At 39.3% G+C, this 19,208-nt stretch overlaps 2 protein-coding genes across 4 annotated transcripts; both read right to left on the bottom strand.

The window, feature by feature from the left end:
* Positions 1-858: 858 nt before the first annotated feature.
* selenoo1 (selenoprotein O1) lies at positions 859-8,289 on the bottom strand. The gene is made up of 9 exons (XM_044125195.1): positions 7,585-8,289; positions 6,830-7,033; positions 6,567-6,744; positions 6,124-6,254; positions 5,000-5,277; positions 4,755-4,923; positions 2,448-2,633; positions 2,051-2,207; positions 859-1,961 (listed from the first exon to the last, which is right to left on the bottom strand). Exons 1-9 carry the CDS (start codon positions 8,136-8,138, stop codon positions 1,737-1,739), a joined length of 2,082 nt encoding a protein of 693 aa, XP_043981130.1. The 5' UTR covers positions 8,139-8,289; the 3' UTR covers positions 859-1,736.
* A 2,458-nt stretch (positions 8,290-10,747) lies between these two features.
* Positions 10,748-18,730, bottom strand: trabd (TraB domain containing). 3 transcript variants are annotated; one of them, XM_044125192.1, is made up of 10 exons: positions 18,638-18,730; positions 18,067-18,108; positions 17,772-17,838; positions 15,644-15,810; positions 15,188-15,328; positions 13,167-13,277; positions 12,784-12,923; positions 11,802-11,974; positions 11,277-11,373; positions 10,748-11,187 (listed from the first exon to the last, which is right to left on the bottom strand). In XM_044125192.1, the coding sequence occupies exons 1-10, from the start codon at positions 18,728-18,730 to the stop codon at positions 10,998-11,000; spliced, it is 1,221 nt and encodes a 406-aa protein (XP_043981127.1). In that variant the 3' UTR covers positions 10,748-10,997. The 3 variants fall into 3 exon arrangements, with proteins under 3 accessions (XP_043981127.1, XP_043981128.1, XP_043981129.1); XM_044125193.1 differs by lacking the exon at positions 18,638-18,730 and having other exon boundaries at positions 17,772-17,892; positions 18,067-18,154; XM_044125194.1 differs by lacking the exons at positions 17,772-17,838; positions 18,067-18,108; positions 18,638-18,730 and adding an exon at positions 17,223-17,321.
* Positions 18,731-19,208: the final 478 nt, after the last annotated feature.

Here is a 19,208-nt window from a genome sequence, read left to right as displayed (position 1 = left end):
CAGCGTAGATGTTTGTTCATGTCTTGGTAGGTTTGTGGTTGTACCAGTTCCAAACTTGAAACAAACCCCGATCCATATTTACACACACAGGAGAAGGCAAAATATCAAAACATAATTTAAAACAGGATGAGAAAATGAAATGGAAATAATACAAATGCGAAATTACTCAATAAACTCTTAAAATGTGATTCATTAATAAGCAAACCCACTATATCCTCAACTGAACGAGTGTTGATCCAACTCAGTAGTGCTATGAAATACTGCTTACAGGAACATTCCGCTGTCGTACTGCATATTTAAAACTGCTTTAAATTTCCTATTGCTTCACAGAAACACCCCGGGCTTTTTCAAGAGAGATTTCATTGTATGCAATAATCAAGTTCTGCTTACTACATCATCAGTAAGGTGGCCACAGATGGGAAGTAACCAGAATATGCAATGTGCTGTAAACAAAGAAACGCATGCATGGCAGTTGTATCATCTGAATATATCACCATCATACACTTGCTTTGTAATAAAACGATAAAGTTATTTAATCCTTTTTGAACGGATCAAATACAGGAATATTTATCCAAATGTCCTGCTTGGTTTGTGTCAAAATAACACTTTCACTAGTATTAAATCTCATATAATGTCCCACACCAAATTCCCCACATGCTCTTTTTGGGGGTCTGGGATTTAAAGTGGCTCTGTGGCACCTTTAGCGCTCGGGTGACTGGCAGAGGCTGTCCTGGATTTTGTTTAGAGGCATCAGATTAAAGGGAGAATACATATTCATGCCACACTTTTCATAACTGCAATGAGATGTAAGAGGAGAAAAAAAGTACAATTCAAAGTAAAAATCCCAAATGAACTCGGTCTGCTGAAAAGTCTGTTTAATAGCAAAAACAAAAGAGGTTACAATTGATAAAACAACTTTTTTTTTTTGACACGTCATATATATATATATATATATTTACCTGAAAGTTACAGCAATTCCAATATTTTTCTAAAAATAAATTTTCAACACGAGCATTTTTAAATTTTCAATACATCCAGATTTGTCATTCCTCATTCAAACCTACCTGTAAAAATAGAATAATAATAAAGGAAAATGATGGTCCGAACCTCAGAGGGAGGCGCGATCACAGTGAGGAGGATAAAAAGCATTTACTGAACTCATTGTGCGTGTTTGTGTGTGTGGAGGTTTTAGCATTTCTCTCAACTGCAATCACTCCCTTTCAAACTGACACAGTTCTCATAATATTTGGTGCACTCTGGAAGTGACAACCCACAGTCTGTCAGAGGCAGGCAGGTCACTACAGGACTTGTTGCCTGAATCATCATAAATAGCAGAAGTGACACTGAACAGACGGGGTGGAGGAGAGCCAAGCTGGGTTTCTGTAGAGCTGTTCCTTCTGCAACCTGCACATTATATCAGAGCCATGACTTGACTCAACGCAGCTTTTATCATCTCCATTAATGAAAGTCTAAAAATAAATCCCAAACTGTTTGAATTTGAAAATCTTAGGCAATGGAAGAAGAGCGTCACCTCCCATCCTCCCGTCTGTTTTGTGTCATCATGCTAATCTGTGAAGAGCCACTTCTCTTCACTCCCTCACTGCTGCCTTGCCAAAGCTAAAAAGAAAGTTGGACAGTGAGCCAAAGAGAGGAGGGGATGTAAAAAGGTAAAAGAGAGTGATCAACACTTTCCAACTTTCTTGTTCTTTTAGGCAGGACAGCAGTTAAGGAAGCGTTTAAGAAGATCAGGTGACGCAGATTTGGCGTGCCCAAGCCGGGGGCTTGCTGTCATACGGCACAGGGCTCAGGGCTGTTGATGATGAGGAGGTTCCCTGCTGTGGCTCCTCTCCTTCATCCCTCTCCCCCTGTTCAGTCCTCCTGTGTGAACCCACCCGAGTAGGAAGCTCCAGCCCTGGCTGAGAAGAAAACGGTTTCTCCAGAACCTTGAGGACCCGTTGGACCTGCAGCACAATGAATTGATCACAGAGAGACATTGGAGAAATGCGCAACATTCTAAAGTCACACCAGATTGTGAGAAATGAGTCCTGACCTCAGAGAAGTCCCCACTCTCAGCAGCCTCTATTGCATTCTGGGCAATGTAGTTTCTGAGCACTACGCGAGGGTTGATGCCGTCCATCACTCTCGCCCTCTCCTCCTGCACGACCTGCATGTCGCTCTGACCTTCCAGCTCGCGGGCCAGACGTTTCCTGTGCAGTGACGATAAGGCGGAAACACTCAGTTACAGTAATGGGACGCTATCCGCCTGAAAACAACATTTCCTCCCTGTCTGTCCGCCCCCTTTATCAGTCAGACTTCCACCCATCACTTGCCACGAGACGAAAGAAAAACAAAAAAACAAAAAAAACTCCCCCACTGTGTCCTTGCACAGCCTTTTTCTCACAGCAAGCCGTTTTCCTGTGGAGTCTCTCTCAGGTAAAGCGTCTCACCTGTAGAGGGTGATCCAGGAGCTCCACTCCTGAGCCTGCCTGGCTCTCAGCTCGTCCTGACTCGTCTCCAGCAGGACCTTCAGTTTGCTCATTCTGTCCAACTGTCTCGCGATGGTCGCCCTGTCTGAGATCATCTCAAACAGAGCGGGGTTGCTCTGAGCCATGGAGAGCAGCATTGACAATTCCCTGTCAACCAAACAAATAAAAAATGAGTCATAACAGGGCAGAAAGTCTGAATCCTGATATACAGAGAGAAAGCGGATCTGTATTATAGGCAATAACCCTCCGTGCAAAATCATAGATTCTCTGTACGGTTCAGGTCAGTTTATTGGCCAGCCAGACAAAGTGACATCATGATCATTAAACATCAGAACCTTTGCCGATATTGGTAGATTCATTTTTCATCACAAATCCTGATGAAAAATGAAGCGAGTATTTCCACAAAACAGAAGGAAGCATGAAGTGCTCTAATACTCCGTTGGTAGTCAGCTGTTATGCAGAGAAAACCCAGTGGCCCAATACCAGTAAATTATATGGCTTCACAAATCATCACTGACTGTGGAAACTTCAAACTGGTCCTCAAGCAACTTGGACTGGCTTCAAACTTTGACTGGTATTCCTGTTTGTATATAGCAATGTCACACTGTAAACCAACTCAACTCACACAATACATATTTGTGTTTATTATTTTTTAAGCCTAATAATTATCCTTGTAGAAATATAATAATTAAAATGGAAAGTTTGTTACTTCTGCAGCTTGATTTGAAAATTTTTTCCTTCCACTCACCTTTCCATTAACTAAAGAGCCACTAGTGGCTTACCGCCCGTAAGCCACTAGGGTTTCACTGGCTGTCTGTTTTGCAGCATTAAGATGAGATTTATGTTAAAAAAGGATTCTATTATAGCCTGTGCATAATAATAATAATAATAATATTAATAATAATAATAATAATAATAATAATAATAATAATAATAATAATAATAATAATAATAATAATAATAATAATAATTTTTCATTTCAAATCTACAGAAGAACTGAATTTTTTATCAGCTGCTTACCACAATCACCTGAATTAGCAGAAACAAACACTTGAATTTTGCTACGCCTCCTGGAATTAAAAATATAGAATACAAGACAATAGATCCCAGAAACAACCCCAGTAAGAAATACATAATATATCACCACTGCCCTCTTGAGTCAGAAATGTGAACTACATTAAATTAAATAAACGCATAGATAGTTATAAAACCAGTACTTTTGCCTTTTAATCAAATCTTTGGAGTACTGGCTATGACAACTATGCCTAAATAGTAGAGCTAAGAGACAATGGCACCTCCATGTTACAGCTCATAGTTTAACTATATTGAATTCTGTCAAAATTAATTAATTCTGTCAGAATTAATCTAAATTTTATTAATTTCTTTTGTATGGTAATCCTAGAGCAAATTCTGTATGCCTGTCTTTTCCCCTGCTAAAGCATGCTTAATAAATACATACTTTTTAAAATTCTGATTAGGTTGTGGACATTGAAATTAATTGAGTCAATTGATTCAGAGTTCTTCTGTTTATAGTAAAATTAGTATACATGATTCTAGTAATGTGGTGGCTTCGGACTTTCCTTTGGTGAGTGTAAATAATGACCTTGGGGCTTAAATCTTAGCCACTAAATAAAATCTAGCCGGTAACAAGTGCCCGTTACAATTTAGAAAGAGAACTACCGTTAACAGAAGTGGTTATTGGAATTATACAGCTGTGAAGGCTACTCAGTTGGTTGTTCCTTAACTGAAAAGGGTCATAACTTCTGGATAGGAGGTAGTCAGGGCTAGACGTGTCTCTTTCGCCACCAGTTTAAACAGATTATCTCTTATAGATCTCATTCAGGGTAAGACCCAGGTCTTAGAGATTTTCCGGACCTGTTAGACAGAGAACTGGTTCAGTAGTCAGCCCGAGGAGTTGTGAGGAGAGGGCGGGGCTGGCTATTGCGCAGTAACAAACAGACTCTGATATCAGATGCAATTTCTTTTTTATAATTTGCATTTAGAATAATTTAGAAATTCTTTAAAAAAAAAATCTAGCATTTTTCTCCTTCACATTGTAAGCAGGGTGTATTACTGGCCTTGCTGAATATGATGGACGAATTTCAAAACAAAATTTGTTGATAATGTTATTGAGAACCATCTTTTAACAAGCAAAAAGTTTTAATCAGCTACACATATTCATCTCAAAATGTACGCAATTCTGCTGAACATGCCATTTTTTTTATCTAGTTATTACTATTATCCTTGTTTGTTATCTGTATATCTCACCGTGGATCCATTGTGGGTGTGTTGGCTGACTTTAGCTCCTCTAAAGAAGCACACTGCTCCACGAGGAGCTCTGAGGCTTTCTTAACAATCTCCTCGTCTCGCTCCGTTTCTCCCTCTGATGGGCAGGAAATCTGAGCTAAGTTACGGAAGGTGTTCGTGAAGTCAGCACCTGCAGGAAAGAAATGGAGAATTAGTCAATCCATACTCATTTAATTTAATGCAAACATCCCACGCTGCAGGCCAACCTGTGTCGTGCATCGTGCGCAGCAGCTCAGTGATCAGGATCTCGTCCTCGGGTTCCTCCTTTCGCAGCAAACCCAGTTTCTTCCTCATGTTCTCCAGGTAGAAGCGGTTGAAGTGATCCAGGTATTCATCTGTCACAGCCTTTGCTCGATCTGGTGGCAACTCTGGAGCCAGAGCCTCTGCCAGCTTCATCAGGTTCCACCTGCAAATGGCCGGCTGGGCCTTGTACGAATATCGCCCAGAGTTGTCTGACGCATTGCAAATGAAATCTGGATCAAACCTGAAATGGATGTGGAAAGCTTTTACCAACCCATGCGGATTCGTTGTGATTGCTTATTTTTAGTGACAGAGTTGCAATGAATCACAGAGCACAGACAGTGCCACTTAGAAGTAAGAGGAAAGGAAATTGGCAAGAAGTTTAAGAGTCAACATTTTACTGAGCTGCAAGAGCCTGGAAAGCCACTGTCATAGTCCAAAATGCTGTGAGTTTAACAACATGGACAGAGACCAAGAAAGAAGTCCCTGCTTCAAATTCAACACCTCTCCAAACAGCTAATAATTTCTAGTCGCCCACATGTACAGGCCAATGCCTTCTGGTGAAATGTTTATTGTCAAATTGGACTAAGATTAAGATTAGTTTCTCAAGAAATCAAGGTGGAATTTTCACATCTAGGAACACTGAAAAGAAATTCAGAAAGTGGTTAAAAAGAGCAAAAGATTCCTCATAAAACTGGTTTTGGGAAGGATAAACAAGCTAGCAACAGCTCTGGATTAGATCTAACTTCAAGACAACTGAAAGTGTTTGAACTAAACATTGAGGTTTGTTTATTTAGATTCGTGTTAGAGTTTCATATACTGACAGTAAAGTCAGAAGCTTGTTGATGGGGACAAAAGATGAGTGGTTTGTTCCTTTTAGCCATATTAATTCAAATATTACTGGGGCTTGTCTATATAATTGTCAACGACTGCAGATGAGCAAAAACCAACAATAAACCCAAGACCTCTGTGCATCCAATTGCTAATATGTGCATACGTGTCTCAACTGCCCATTGTATTATTTTCTAAATAACCATAAAGTCAATCATTCCACATGAACATCGCAATAATAATAATAATAATGCCTCACCTGTCCATGAAGCCATACGGACCGTAGTCCAGAGTGAGTCCCAAAACACTCATATTGTCGGTGTTCAGAACTCCGTGACAGAATCCAACACACTGCCACTGAGCCACGAGTCGAGCTGTACGGGACATCACCTAAAATTAGAGAGACAACAGGAAGACATCTCCAAATACATGAAAAACTTAAAGCACAGGTTTTAGACATAACGTGACCTTATGTTGAGCAGGTATGGACAATTCAAACACATGAATAAAGCGAAATACTTGTTGGATAAAGCAAACAGAAAGGTGAACCAATTCAACAAAAATAAACACCAAATGTAATTCTGGAACATTATTGCAGTACATCCCAACTAAAGTAGTACCTTCCAGCTAACTTAGTGCCAATAAACCATCCTTTGTCATCTGAAATCAGCATGTTTACAACAAGTCACTGTAAACTCTTACCTCTCTAAAGAAAGCCACGTTTCTCTCCAGCCGGTCTGGATGATCCCGCTGGATTTCAGGGAAAAACATTTCAATGACATAATCCAACATCTGACCTCGGATCTCTTCCCGTCCGTAACTGGGACCCTGGCGCCCTGTGAACTCGTCAGCCGGTTTGAAGATCTCAAAGGAACCGAACCTGTGCAGAATAAGAAAGACTCTGTGAGAACCTCGGGATGATGTCAGACATCTGAGATATGCGACACAGGAAAGTCACTGCTTACCTGAGGAAGGTGGGAGCGATGCGGAGGACCACGGAGCATTTCTCGTAACAGGGATTCCCGCTGTAGTAGATGTCCCTTATAACCTTGCTGTCAGAGGTGACCACGGAGCCTGCTCTGGTGGTGGGGATACCGAGGAAGAACATCGCCTCACTGCAAAGGAATTCTCTTATACTGGATCGCAGGACTTTTCGGCCATCCGCTTTCCTGTTGGGGATGTATTTCATGTTAATGTTAGATGATAGAAGAACACAAAGCAGTTTGAAGAACACAATACATTATTTTTATTCGGTTGCATTTACTCTGATAGCCCTCAGTAAAAGTGCAACCAACTGCCTTCTGAATCTGAAGTCACCCAAGTAGTAAATACAGACCAGTTGTATGTCATTTAATCTCAGTATATTTCATTTATTTCTACCATATGGCAATTACTGCAATAAAATGGTTATTAGACTATAATACGCCATAGTCGTATTATAGTCTAGAATCACAATCTATGGCATGAGGTGAAAAATGTTGTCTAATCTCAATGAGTTCGTTTTTATTTCTTTGCAAAAATGACGAATGTGAAAAAATGAAATCCTCAGGATGTAAACAGTTAGCTATGTTTAAATCAAACGTTGTTTCAACAAACTGAAGGGCTCACAGCACACGTTTTTGTAAATAAAAGAAAATGTTGAAATCCTTCAATTACTTTCCTTTCACTCAACAGGTAAAGCCATAAAAACGAAAAAGACGAACTCTGTCAATCCTGTTACCTGGAATATGGGGTCATCCCCGCTCCTTTCACCTGAATCTCCCACCGCCCGCTCGGATTTTCCCGGAGCAACTCTGGATTTTGTCCCGGTGGAACCTTCACCTCTCCGAGATAACAGGCGGCCCCGTCCCCCAACTGCCCGGCAAACTGTCCGAACTGGTGACCGCAGTAGCAGTGAGCCGCGGGCTCGGATCCAGGCATGACTTTAGACCCGCTCAGGTACTCCGGACCGAGAGGATCGTTCATAACCTCTTCCCCGTCTAGCCCTAGCAACGCCAGGGCTTCGCCCGAAACGGCCACGAACCGAGGGTTGTTCAGCGGCTCAGGATTAACTCGAGAGAAACACGCTCCTTTCACCATTCGGACCCCCGGTTCATCGGACGGGTCCAGGGGAAGTTTCTTAAGGGCGACGTTATCAAAGTCGAGTCGTTCCAAAGAGGAGCGACCCACTGCCAGACCCATCTTGTCCATCCTGACTGTGCAGAGGACTCTGAAGACTGTCACATGGGGTAGGAAGATGCGCGACACTCCCAGCCGGGGTCCTAAATAAGCCATGTAAATCAGGCCATCAGTCTGTTAGTGTCCTGTGGCGCAGTCTGAACTGTTTAGGCTAATCATGCTTTCATAATCCTGCGAGCTACAGCGGATGTTTGGGAGACTTCGTGTTGTTACACCTTCAAATGCTCGACTTGAAACAGCAAAGGCGGAACTCTAAGGTGGGGAGAATAACAACGAGGGACTAATGTCAATCTGATGGGCTATTATTATTAAAGATATTTATTATTTAACATAATACATGTCTTAAAGCTGTAAATGATCGATTATCATTCTTGAGAATTACATTTTTAAACGACCGATTACTGCTTAGTACGGAGCCTCATAGGGAAATGGGGAAATAAATAAATAAATAATGAAAAACTTTTTTACTTTCGGTTAATTCAGTGCACCGAAAGACATTTTAATTGCTCCAGATATATACATGAGAATAGATTTTTAAAAAAAAAAGACAAACAAAAAAAATCTTGAGAAACACAGAAATTCCCTTTTGCAAATGTATAAACTACTTTTAAATCATCCTGAGCCACTGTAGAAAAACTAGTCCATAGGATATATTGGCTCCCATCCCTGGTTCTCAAAACCCCGTGTCCTGCATGTTTTAGGTGTCTCCTTGATGCCACACACTCAAATAACTGTGATCAACAGGCTTCGGTAGCACTGCAGCATGCAGAGGAGGTCATGCAATCATTTCAATTAGATGTGCTGAAACCCAGACCTGCGACAGACTGGCGACCTGTCAAGGGTGAACCCCGCCTCTCGCCCGGAACGTTAGCTGGAGATAGGCACCAGCAGCCCTCCCGACCCCACTAGGGGACAAGGGTGTTAGAAATCACCAATGGATGGATGAAACACAGACAAGACATATTGAAAACGTGTAGGGCTCGGGGGTCTGAGGACCAAGGAGAGAGAACGCAGCTCTAAGGAGAACTAGTGGATAAAAACACATGACAAACAAACAGACACGATGGGAAAAATTTGAGCCACAGGTCTAAAATCACCAAATTGTAAGCCAAGCTTAGTTCATTATTATGTTAAAGACTGACATTATCCTATAATGTAAAGACACACACCAATCATAGGACAGGCACTGAAGCAAATATAGTTTACTTTTACTATTATAGAAGAGTCAGTGTTTGGTACGTTTACAGTGACAAAACAAGTAAAGGGTGCAGGATAATCAGTTAATACGACCAATACATCCACTCATACTCTCTTCCTGAGTTCTCAGGCATACAGCAAATCATATATTATTGTTGAATGTACTCAGATACAAATCCGAAAACAACATATCTGGCCTGCAACAACTTCAGTCTTTAACCCATTTCTTCAAAGCGTTTTAATCAATCGGAAGACTGGTTATCTGAATAAGCTCAGACGGTAAATAGCTGGCACTGGTTTTAATTATTCTCTTTAAAAATAAATGAACATTACACTCTTCATCAATTCATTGGACCCATTTACACGTTGTGATAAATTATGTACGGTAACTCATTTCACATCCCTTATTTTGATTTACAGTTAAAAACAAAAATACTTAAAAATCACTTAAATTACCTGAATACCTACAATAGATTCAAAATCATGCATTTATGTTGACAGAACTTGCTGTACTATACTTTGACACCCTCCTTTTAGATCCAGGGTTGTCTTTTGTTGTTATACATGCAGTAACAGAACATAATATGGAAACACACGTGTTGGTGATAGGCTTTAGCAGAGGAGGCAATCAGAGGGTCAAAGGCAGCAGTGATAAAGTAAGGCTAAATTTCCAGATTTTGTTCAGCAGTCCAAATAAAACAGATTTATAAATGCACAAACCATTATGGTCCCACTTTACTCTGAGGGAAACAAAGCAACTTTAATTTCTATCTAGTTCCATAATTTCACAATAAATATGAATGCATATATTAGGACAGCCAATGCACTGACTGTCAGTTGATAAAAAAATATTGTACACTTGACACCTGATGGTTGGGTCCATCATATTAAAGGGTAAAATAAAACATAAAATGTTCTCACCCCACTGTTTTGTGAGGCACCGTGAGGCCTCCTGAGCATCAGTGTTCCACAAAAATGTTGCAGTTTTGGTAAAATGTCAAAGTCATCATGAACTTCATGTCCTCTCATTACAAAATAGTACAATGCTCAACATGTTGACAATTGCATTAATCATTCATTAGATGAAGCTAACAAAAATTGGATTTCACAGTAGCCCTTCCAGCTGAAACATGAGGCACTTGGCTGTAAAGTTCGTAGCAAAGAGCAATCACCAGAGTTTCTTCTGCTAATCATTCCTCCTGAATGTGAGGAATGAGCACCATGCAAATATATTTGAAATTATTTTTTCAAAAATCATAATTGACTTTCTAGTTCAGACACACAGTGAAATTAATCTAATCTGTTTATATTTAAATAACACTATAAGTTACATCCTCTTTTAAAGTGCTGGACTAATTACCAAGAATCTGCCCGGTACTCAGAAAATGACTTCTTTCAAAAAAATTTAAAAATGTGTCCTATTATGTCCAGGAAAATTATTCAATTTGATTCATAGGATGATTAGCAAAATAAAGCCATGTGTAAATAAACTTCAGGAACAAGAGGGAAATGTTACACTGATAGGAGCACATTTATGCAAAATATAATTGCCAGAAATGCAGATTAGAGTACAGTTGTGGTTTCTTTGGCAGTACAGTCCCACTGTGCCTATAGGGACATCAATAGAAGGTGAAAGGTTCTTGACCCCAGAGAGGTCCTCATCAGTTCCCAGGTGTGAGCTGGTCCAGCTCTTGCTTTTAAGGCCATTGGTGATAAATGCATCTTTTTTTAAAAATCAAATCTTGTGTGAAAGACGGCTTAGAGAGGTCCAGCGGGGTCAGGCGGCTGGGGCCGAAGAGTCTCAATCAAAGTCTGGACTGCTGGTAACATCAGCAGGGTTCGACCTAAACCTCCTCCGACTCGATAGCAGGCATATCCCAGCATTCCCATCAAGACGCCCTTTACAACAATGCGTAGCATCCAGCTGAATTGTGAGGGTGGTGCAACACTGAAAGAAAGAGATAAGACAGAAACAAAAATATTTGTTTTGTCCTGTGATGACTTTTTTAGTATTCAATTACCAGGTAGAAAACCTACGTCATGATTTCTTGAACGTTGAGCTCCATATCCCAGTTTCGTTCAATACCAGGGACGTGACCCATTCCTACAACTCCAACAACCACAGCAGGCTCTTCTATTGGGGGAAAAAATAAATAAAAATAATCACATTTTGTTTTTTATATAGCTTAAAGAAACATAGTGCCATTTTATAGCACAATCAAGTAATCATGCTACCTTTAGTTGTTCTAAAAATGCTGCAAATAATAAACCTGGCTTCAATGAATTTTGACTTAGCAATTTAATGATTTAAAATTTGTGTCTCTTTATAAAGCTCCTTTGAAATCTCAAATTAATAATATGTATAACAAAGATATTAACCGAGTTCAGAACTTTGAAAATCCACAAATGTGGTGTCTAATTTGACTGAGCAGGAGCTCTTTTGAAAAGAGGAGTGAGCCTCAACTCGCCATATATTCAGTTTATACAATTACATGATATGAGTAGTTCATTAACAGATATATCTGTGATGGCAACTTAAGAAAAAAAAAATGCAATACACACTCTGGCCATTGGATGGCGACTCCACACAGTGTGTTGCCTGGCGGAGTTTGTGTGTGAGGTAGATATCCCTTTCAGCCACAATGGTTTGATGGAGAGCAGGAAACTCGCCGATCATCTCAGACATGGTTTGCTCCAGCAGGTCCTTCTGCTTACACTTCTCTACGTCCTCTTTACTGAAACACCACACACAATATATAACGCTTAGCTAGAGATAATGAAGTAAAAAAACAAGTGTTTTAAGAGCAAGTGTAATGTTTTAGGGGGTATTCTACAGTGGATAAACTTTGTGAAAATGACTTGAACCCCTCCCAAAAATAATAATAAAAAAAACAACAACTATAAATGCTCATTAAAAGGATTTAAAGTTTGCTTCTTTGTGACAAACTTTTTATTTTTTTAAGTTTTGCACAAACTTGTTTTGTCTCAAAACATTTTAATTGGGAGACCAAAACATGTCTCAGCCAAATTATTAAAACTATGCTTTTAAATATTACTTAATTTTAGCTTCCCAGGAGAGGCTAACCTAACTATCAGAAGCTTAACATTAGAAACAAAATGAGTTTAAATTGGCACTTTGAATAATGCACTTTCAACCAAATACGCCATACATGGGCTTTTTAAAAACACTAGCAGATTTACTGGAAGTTCTGATCTAAACACAAACAGATATCAAAGATTCTTAAATGTTCACTGCAATCTTTCTGATTAATAACCGATCCTGTGATTTCCACCAAATTCAGCAGCGGTCATAATTTAATGTTCCCTCAATGTTTAGCTTTTGCCCACTAGATCCATTCAATAAAAATCAAACCTCCGTGCCATCAGCATGACTAGTGAGACATCAACATCGAGATAAAGATAGAGGATTTTTTTGTTTACTTTTTAAGCTGCAGTTTAATGCGGTTTTCAACCAAGCATCCAATTTCATCGTAGATAAAAAAAAATAAATAAAAAAAAAATGGTTCATTAGGAGAGTTTGTACCTGATTGGATCTGACAAAAAGCAAAGACCCCAGGCCAGACGGGCCTTCTGCCATAAACTGAGAGCAGCTATGGTCCTCTTTAAGGTCACTGGGATTGGCCTGTCACCAAGGTGAAATTTACAGAATGGGACTCGTCCCGCCTGTGAGGAGAGAAATATTTTCAAATTACCAAAATGCATCTAGAGTGCATAATTAAAACAACTAGTCCTTTATTTCCAACAGCCCTGTTATAAAGCCTGTTTAAGGTAACTGCTCTTTGTGAGAGATGGAGGAGGAATTGCAGTTCTAGAAGACACACCTCCAAGTCAGAAATGACAAAATTGTGTTTGGCATAGATTTGGCACGATAGTCATTTGCGCAACATAAGTTTCTGAGAGACTTGCCTCAACATAAGCCTCTCGAAATTCTCCTCCTGGTGCCATTCCCAGTTGCTCCGTGATGTGAGCAGAAACTTTGAGCAGGAGGATCTGCATCAGGCCGGACATGAGCCCATTCTGAGAGACAGAAACAAAGAATAAACATTTCAACTACAATACCTATCATAAACACAAAAAACTGGCTGTTGAACTGAAGCGCAGCCAGAAGTTGTGGTTTGACAAATCGTATCCCAACCCTCTTGCGCAGCTGAAGTTCTCTGTTGCCTAAATACTTTTGGGAATCCAGGTGTTATTCCAGACAGTAATCTCAAATTGGGCAAACAGATAAGTACAGGCATTAACTCAAGCTTTTTCCCCCCCCACACTATGACTCATTGCTGAAGTCAAGCCATATCTCTCTTTTAAAAAGGACCCTGAGAAGGTTGTCCATGCTTTTTATTACTTCTTGTCTGCAGTTGTTTATATGTTGGGCTAGACCAATCATCTCTGCAGCATGAGCAAATAGTTCAAAACACTGCAGCTCATCTTTTAACCAGCACAAAGGAACATGAAGATACAACTCCAGTCTTAAAATGTCTCTATTAGCTTCCTTTTTGTCTTAGTATTTATTTTTACATTTTATTGCCCACGTTAAAGTTTTAAATTTGTCTTAAATAATGTAATATTTAATTGGACAGATAAACAGATACTATTATTTTGTCACAGGAGCATAACATCAGAAATCACAATTCATCAATTTAAAACACTACATACAAGTGATATTCACACAGCAAGTCTTGATGCTCAGTTTAATTTTGTTTTTTTGTTTTCTTTTGCGTAGTTGTTCATTCTACTAATTCAATGTGACCCCAATGAGACTTCTGTGTTTTCCCACAGCAGCGTGCCGTTTTATATCTGAAGTAACATGAGATGCCGCCATCTATGGATTTTAAAGTTATTGAGTGATGGGAGCTGATAGTACTGCCACAATATCATAAGAAAATGGAAGCTAGTAAAAAAAAAACAAAAAAAACATCTAATAGCATGTGAAGCATTTGACTGCAATTTCTGTTTGGATGTGTAATCTGAACCAGGAGCGGTGGGATGTGATGCGCTTCACTGACAGACTTCTTTTATAATAATAATAATTTCCCCCCAGTGTTTACATCCAGATCTACCTCATCTTCTTCTTCTAGTGGAGAATTATGACACGTGTCCCATATCAATAGCGTAAAAACTAGATAAAATGCGACGTGACCGTTACGGCTGCAGACGTTTTGAAAACTACAAAACTAAATGTAGCCGATTTAGTTCCACATATGGAAGTTGCACAAGTAGGATTTTGTTTTCTTCGGAAGATGAATAGACCCATTCAGATTGCCGTGAAAACGTCAGATATGGGCCACATATTGACAAAAAAATAAAAATAAAAATTCTGATTTGTGTGAATGCAGCTCCAGATAGAGGCTTCAAAATACTTGTGACAAAAACCATTTTAAACAAACTCCTTACACCTAAACAGCATATTTGCATGGCAGAGTGTTCCAAAGTACAATCCTAAATCCAACTCATTATGGAGGCCAAGACTTGAAAAGTGATTATTATAAGCCCACTCCATCTAATCTGATGGAACATAACCTATTTTACAACGAAAAATGGTTCTAGATGCACAAAGCTGGCAAAAATAAACCTCAGAAGACCTGCAGGTGTAACTGGTGAAAGGTGGTTGTGCAACATATTGGATCAGGGTGGATGCACACATTATGCATATCATACTTTTTAGATGTTTATTCGTAAAAAACGTTTTAGAAACACGTATCGCTTTCCATTCACTTCACAATTATTCACTGCTTTTTATTTGCCGCATAAAATTTACACTTGCTTAATTCATCTGTGATATTTAATTCTCCATTAATAATAGCTCAATGCAGCAATCCTTTTTACTGTGAAATACCACAACGTCGCCATTTTTCTTGTATTCTGATTCTACTTTATATCACCACCACTTTTCCAGATCAGATTTGATCAGGTCTGTCTGAAAGCCTAACCTGCTTGATGGCTTGCTGAACCTTCTCCAGGTTGATATCTTTGGCTTCCCTCAGCAGCGTGTTCTCATCCATACGTAACATTGACACTCTGTACTGGCAAAGCTCCACCACCACCACGTCTGGCTGCACAGCGCGGATTGTCTGGATGAGGGGCAGAAAAGGAGTTAAATGGGATAGATAAGATATTGGGTGCACAATAACATCAAAATGCGAGAAAGACAAGTGGAAAACAACCAATGAATGAAGAAAGTTTCAGGGACCAGATGATACTTGACTAAATGAGCTCACCAACCCAATTATCACCGTCACCAAAGGGGAAAGTCATTATCACTTAGCCTCTGTTAATTGCGCACCTTATTTTACTGCCATTTCACAGAGAGCCACATTTTTAAGAAGGTGTGAGAAACTTTACATTCTGCCAATTCCACATTCCTCGTCTTTGCCTGTTCAGCTTACCATCGCCACATCATTTTTGCTGTCCTCACTGAAATGGGCAGTGCCCACCAAGTACAGGATGCTCCCGTCAGGAGCAGTGAGACGGGTCACCGTCTCTGGGAGCTGAGGGGAGTCCTGGCGGAGCTGGGCTCGGAACTGCCACAGCATATCCAACGTCTCGCCATCCGCTGAACGCAGACAACAGAGGTGGTTAATGAAGACAGTATTAAAACACTAAAACTGTTATGTTAAAATCTATCAAAACCACTCCTACCAACACCTTTACTTTAGACATTCACTAGGCAAGATGAAGTTCTGTTTGGAAATAATTATACACATTATAATGCAGCCGTCATCATAATTTCATGATGACGGCTGCATAAATGTTTTAAGGAACATGTATGCAGAAATCCTTTTCTCAATCACTACACACAGACAGAGATGCAGCTCCAAAAAAATATTGGAAATTGCGGACAAAATTTAACACTTATTTCAGAAACTGAAACTCGTGGATTTCTTACTCACAGAGTGAAGCATTTCAAGTCTTTTGAGTATTGTGAACAAAATAAATATTGAAAACAAATAATGTCACACCATCAAAACACCTGCAAAGTTTTCCGAACCCTCTAAAAAGTCTCTCATGCTGACTGGAGAGATGCCCAGTGATTGGCATCTTCCCCAAGTACACTAAACCACAAAGGATCATAGAACAACCAGCTTCTTTAGCATAATTCTGTATCCTAGCTGCTATCCTTAATTAATAAGCTAGCTGTCCTGCACCTCAATAGAATCACAGGCTGATCAACACCATGCCACACCACACTGATGCAGTATTTCGTCCAATTGGAGACCTAATAAAGTACTGAATGAACATACTTTTCCAAAGCCTGGCAATTTTGTTTAAAATACATCTCTTTAATCCATTGTATGCAGTACTCTATTTTTCCCAGACACAAAGTTTTGAAATTTCATCATCTGTAATCATCAAAATTATAAATAGAGACTTGGAATATTTCACTCTATGTGTAATGAATCTATATGACATACAGGTTTCAGTTTTTAAAATGAGTGATATATAATATAAATATAAAACTTTTTATGATAGTCACATAATTTAAGATGTACCTATTGCTGGGTTGCAGTCACGTGACTCGGATAACGCGCGAAATTCAGATGGAGGTCCGGAAGTGGACTTCTATGCTTTCAAAATGGATCACAACGTATGCTAATGCCCTAAATAGGCTGAAACAGCATAGGCATCTCGAAAAAATACACGTATATTTAAGATATAATCCGATTTATCTCGGTAAAAAAAGACTTCTCTTATAATCTAGATGATTATAAGAGAAGCGTCGAGGCGATCCACATAACTATTTGGTGCTGCAGAGTTCATATTATTCGACGAGCCAGAAGAAAGTTTTCAAAAGGCTGCATAATACAATTATTTAGTTTCAAAAGAAGCATTAAATGACTGTCGACTTGTTTCTGCCGGGTGGGTAGTGAGTTGTGCTATTTTAAGTAATTAGTCTACGGTAACAATGCTATCGCTAACAACAAGCTACGAAGCTAGGGCATAAAAAATAAATATATCTTAACTTACATGTGAATGGTTGTCCATCTGGAAATACGATTTAAACGATGCGATCGTTACCTGTTAGAAAGTGGGCGCTGGAAACGCTGGCATTATTAGTTACAGCACCTTCTGCTTTTAGCTGTAGATTGTTGATCGACTTTTCTCCTCTTTTTTTCCAGTAAGTTTTTTTTTAATTATTATTTAATTTAACTCCCTGGTGACCAACTACCTTCGAAACACGAAAATAACGTTGATCTTTCTCTCTATTGGAACGATTGGAACAACCGTACATGACACATACACATCGGAAACCCAACAATATTACATTGTTTTTGTTTGTTTTGTTTTGTTTTGTTTTAAAAAAAACACATTACGCAACAGACCAAAAGTATTTGTTGTAATAAGCTGAGAAACTGATACAGGGGACTTCAAAACTTTTGAATAAAATGTTGCCTAACAAAGTGTTACTCAGCACACAATCAAGAACATTTGCCAGTTGTCAAACACCGTGCACGGGTCAATTGTGAACACATATTTTGTTTCAATTTGACAATGATATAAAAACCAAAAGCATACCCATTCCTGGTGCTATACAAGGTGGATTGTCTCCTGAGGCATTCTCTACTGGACCAACTGACCCATCCTGTGAGACAACCAAACAGCAAGGCATCATGAACGTCTGATGGCTTGTTCAGCTCTGTTCGAGATTAAGAGATAACCCTTGTCTAAGTCTAGCGGATCAATAGAGACTAGACAACATTTTCCAACTAAATCTTAACTAATAGTACATCGCCGTGAAACTTAACAGTGTCACTCAGTCTGTCTTCACACAAGCTTGTTTTTTTTTTTTTGTTTTTGTTTTTTTTCTCACCTCTGATTTGGCGTCTCTGTCCATGCTTGGAGAAAACGAAAACTGCGTGTGACATGGAGAATGAGAGGAGTGAGACTGTGACCAGTGAGGCGTTCACTGACAGTTGGACACTCACTGACTGCTGACGTTGCTTTATGTGTACGTAACACAACAACTACCGGCTTAGCTAAAGGTGGCTAACAGTTACAACGCAGAAAATGTTGTGAAAAGTGGTGACTGTCAATAAAAGAATAAATCAAACGTATAGCAAGATCTCCCAAAGATGTCATCGCTTTGAAAATAAAGAGAAATCTATGAGAAAATAACCTATCAAAAAGACTTTTTCGAATATTTTTTTTTATAAATACATTTTGCTGTACCAAGTGTAAACACTTTCCTTACAAAAAAACTTCACGGTTGTGCTAGCTTCCTGCGAAAAAGGCTAACTCGGGCTAACATAAGCTAGCTAATTCAACATAAACTGGTGCTGTATGTATTTTAAACCAAAATAAATTTACAATATAACCAGTTACTGTGTCATATAGGACTTCACAAACCCACCAAAAATGTTGCAGAACAAAACGTTACTTACAAAGCCAGCGCGTCTGTCCCGCTGATGTTTGCTAGTATAACAGAGCAACACTCGGTTGGTTAATACGGACAGTCGCGGTGCATTCTGGTACATGTAGGCACATTCAACCACATCAAGTTTTTTTTTAGAAATAAAATGTTTTATTTGTGTTTTCACTAAGACATTTCACAAGGTACAGTCAAATTCTGGACTCTGCGTGTGCAGTAGCTTTTCACACAGTCAGAGATTTCTCTGTCAGCTGTAGGCTAATGTGAAAATCAACACAGAACATGAGTTTTAAGCAGAGTCATTAACAACTCACTAGTGCTTCTAGTCATAAAGTGCTTGTGGATGCATTTAGTGTGCTTGAGTATTATCGTGAGGCAGCCTTAGGAGTATGATGTTGAGCTGAAGTGGAAAGTTGTAAGCCACAATGTGTCTCTTCAATGCCCCAAGAGAATGAGTGAGTTTTGCATGTATAGATGAATACTGAAGGCCCTTTACGCCAGTAGTGATATCTTCTGCAACGATGATATGCTGATGTGTCAATAAGTATTACACTTCCTTTATTGAAGTTCATTTTATCAGATGT

This window comes from Gambusia affinis, linkage group LG08, assembly GCF_019740435.1.
Source record: "Gambusia affinis linkage group LG08, SWU_Gaff_1.0, whole genome shotgun sequence".
Taxonomy (NCBI): Eukaryota; Metazoa; Chordata; class Actinopteri; order Cyprinodontiformes; family Poeciliidae; genus Gambusia; species Gambusia affinis.
The sequence above is the reverse complement of the archived record's forward strand: the minus strand, read 5'-3'. Positions and strand labels throughout refer to the sequence as shown.

Coding starts and splice junctions, on each gene's coding strand:
- trabd (XM_044125192.1), bottom strand. CDS start 18,730: ATGTACCAGAATGCACCGCGACTGTCCGTATTAACCAACCGAGTGTTG. Junction 15,329..15,643: donor GCAAAAATGATGTGGCGATG/GTAAGCTGAACA, acceptor CCCCTCATCCAG/ACAATCCGCGCTGTGCAGCC. Junction 12,924..13,166: donor TTCGAGAGGCTTATGTTGAG/GCAAGTCTCTCA, acceptor CTCTCCTCACAG/GCGGGACGAGTCCCATTCTG.